At 58.5% G+C, this 1,615-nt stretch overlaps 1 protein-coding gene across 1 annotated transcript; it reads left to right on the plus strand.

The window, feature by feature from the left end:
• Positions 1 to 337: 337 nt before the first annotated feature.
• On the plus strand, positions 338 to 1,213 carry OTUD6A (OTU deubiquitinase 6A). The gene has a single exon (XM_007119595.1). It carries the CDS (start codon positions 338 to 340, stop codon positions 1,211 to 1,213), a length of 876 nt encoding a protein of 291 aa, XP_007119657.1.
• Positions 1,214 to 1,615: the final 402 nt, after the last annotated feature.

A 1,615-nucleotide genomic window follows, 5' to 3' on the forward strand; every position in this document is an offset into this window, starting at 1 on the left:
CGCACATAACGGACAAAGGTGGGATTTTACATCCGGGTCAGGAACCCCGCTAAAACCGGAAGCACCCATTGCTACGGGGTCTAATGGGGGCATACGTAGGGTCTCCCAACAGCCAATCCTAGTGCCAGGAGTGTTTAGGAGGCGTAGCCGTGGAGAGACAGTGGCCAATGGCAGAGAGGGCCGTGAATAGAGTGAGGGCAACCGCGGGTCAGGGGAACAGAGTACAGCCGCCAGCGGAGGGTGAGGAGGTCTGTCCAGTTCGGCGGTTAGACTGTTGACGTGAACTGTAACGGTACTTCAGCCAGCAAACTTCGATTCTCGCCTGCCCTTAAACATCATGGAAGATTCACAGAGTGAGCTTCGGCGGATGATACAACGCCACAACCGCGAGAAGACAGAGCTGCAGACCCACATTCAGGGCATGAAGAGCTTGGTCCCCAAGGACGACAAGAAGAGAAGAGAGCAGTTGCTCCTCGATGTGGCCCGCCTCGAGGCCGAGATGGAGAAGAAGCACCAGCAGGAGCTGGAGAAGTTCCAGGAGAGTTTCCCTCATAACAACAACCTCGATTCGGTCACTGAAGATCTGGCCGGGATGGATCTCAAGAACAAGCCTCCTCACCTCTCGAGGGCACAGAGAAGGTGCGAAAGAAAGCTGGCCCTCAAGAGAGAAAAGCAGGAGAGGGTGGCCAAGGCTGGGATGGAGCGTCTGGCCAGCTTCTGCCATGACGAGGAAATGAAGCTCAGCGCCATCCTGCGGGCCAAGAATCTGGAGATGCAGGATATCCCGGCCGACGGCCACTGCATGTACCGCGCCATCCAAGACCAGCTGGTGTTCTCCGTGACCGTGGAGAGCCTGCGGAGACGCACCGCCGAGTACATGCGGAAGCATGTCGACGACTTCCTGCCCTTCTTCAGCAACCCCGAAACCGGCGACGCCAGCAGCCGCGACGACTTCTTGAGCTACTGCGACGACATCGTGCTCAGCGCGTCGTGGGGAAGCCAGCTCGAGCTGAGGGCCCTGTCGCACGTCCTGCAGACCCCCATCGAGGTGATCCAGGCCAACTCGCCCGCCATCGTCATCGGAGAGGAGTACAACAAGAAGCCGCTCACCCTGGTCTACAAGCGCTACTCCTACAGCTGCGGGGGGCACTACAACTCGGTGAAGCCGCTCGACGCCGGCTCCGTCGGGAGCGTGGCCCCGCGTCTCTTCTAGGCCCGCTGCCGCCGTCGCCATGGCGGCTGCCGTTGGAGCCGAAGCTGCCGCCGCCGCGTCTCCTCAGTAGGCTCTGCTTTTTTCCTTCGGTTTTCTCGGGGTTTTGTTTATTCATTTTACTCAGAGTTCACCCCCTCTCTCCGCCCCCGCCCCCCTTCTTACTCCCTCGCTCTTTTATCCTCCTCCATCGTCCCTGGGTTGCTTCTTTCACGGGGTAGGGGCACCGGAGGCTGGTGACCAGGAAGAGATCTGTACTGTCCTACCCTAGCGGAGTGAGTTTGCCAAGTTCTCACCTTTCTTGCCCTGAAGGGTCTCTTCCCCCCCCCACCCATGAGAATTGGTCATGTTGCAAGTAACTTTGGGGTTCAAAAAATGGCAACTTGGTTTGATGCGTTCTTCACT

This window comes from Physeter macrocephalus, chromosome 21 (assembly GCF_002837175.3).
Source record: "Physeter macrocephalus isolate SW-GA chromosome 21, ASM283717v5, whole genome shotgun sequence".
NCBI lineage: Eukaryota > Metazoa > Chordata > Mammalia > Artiodactyla > Physeteridae > Physeter > Physeter macrocephalus.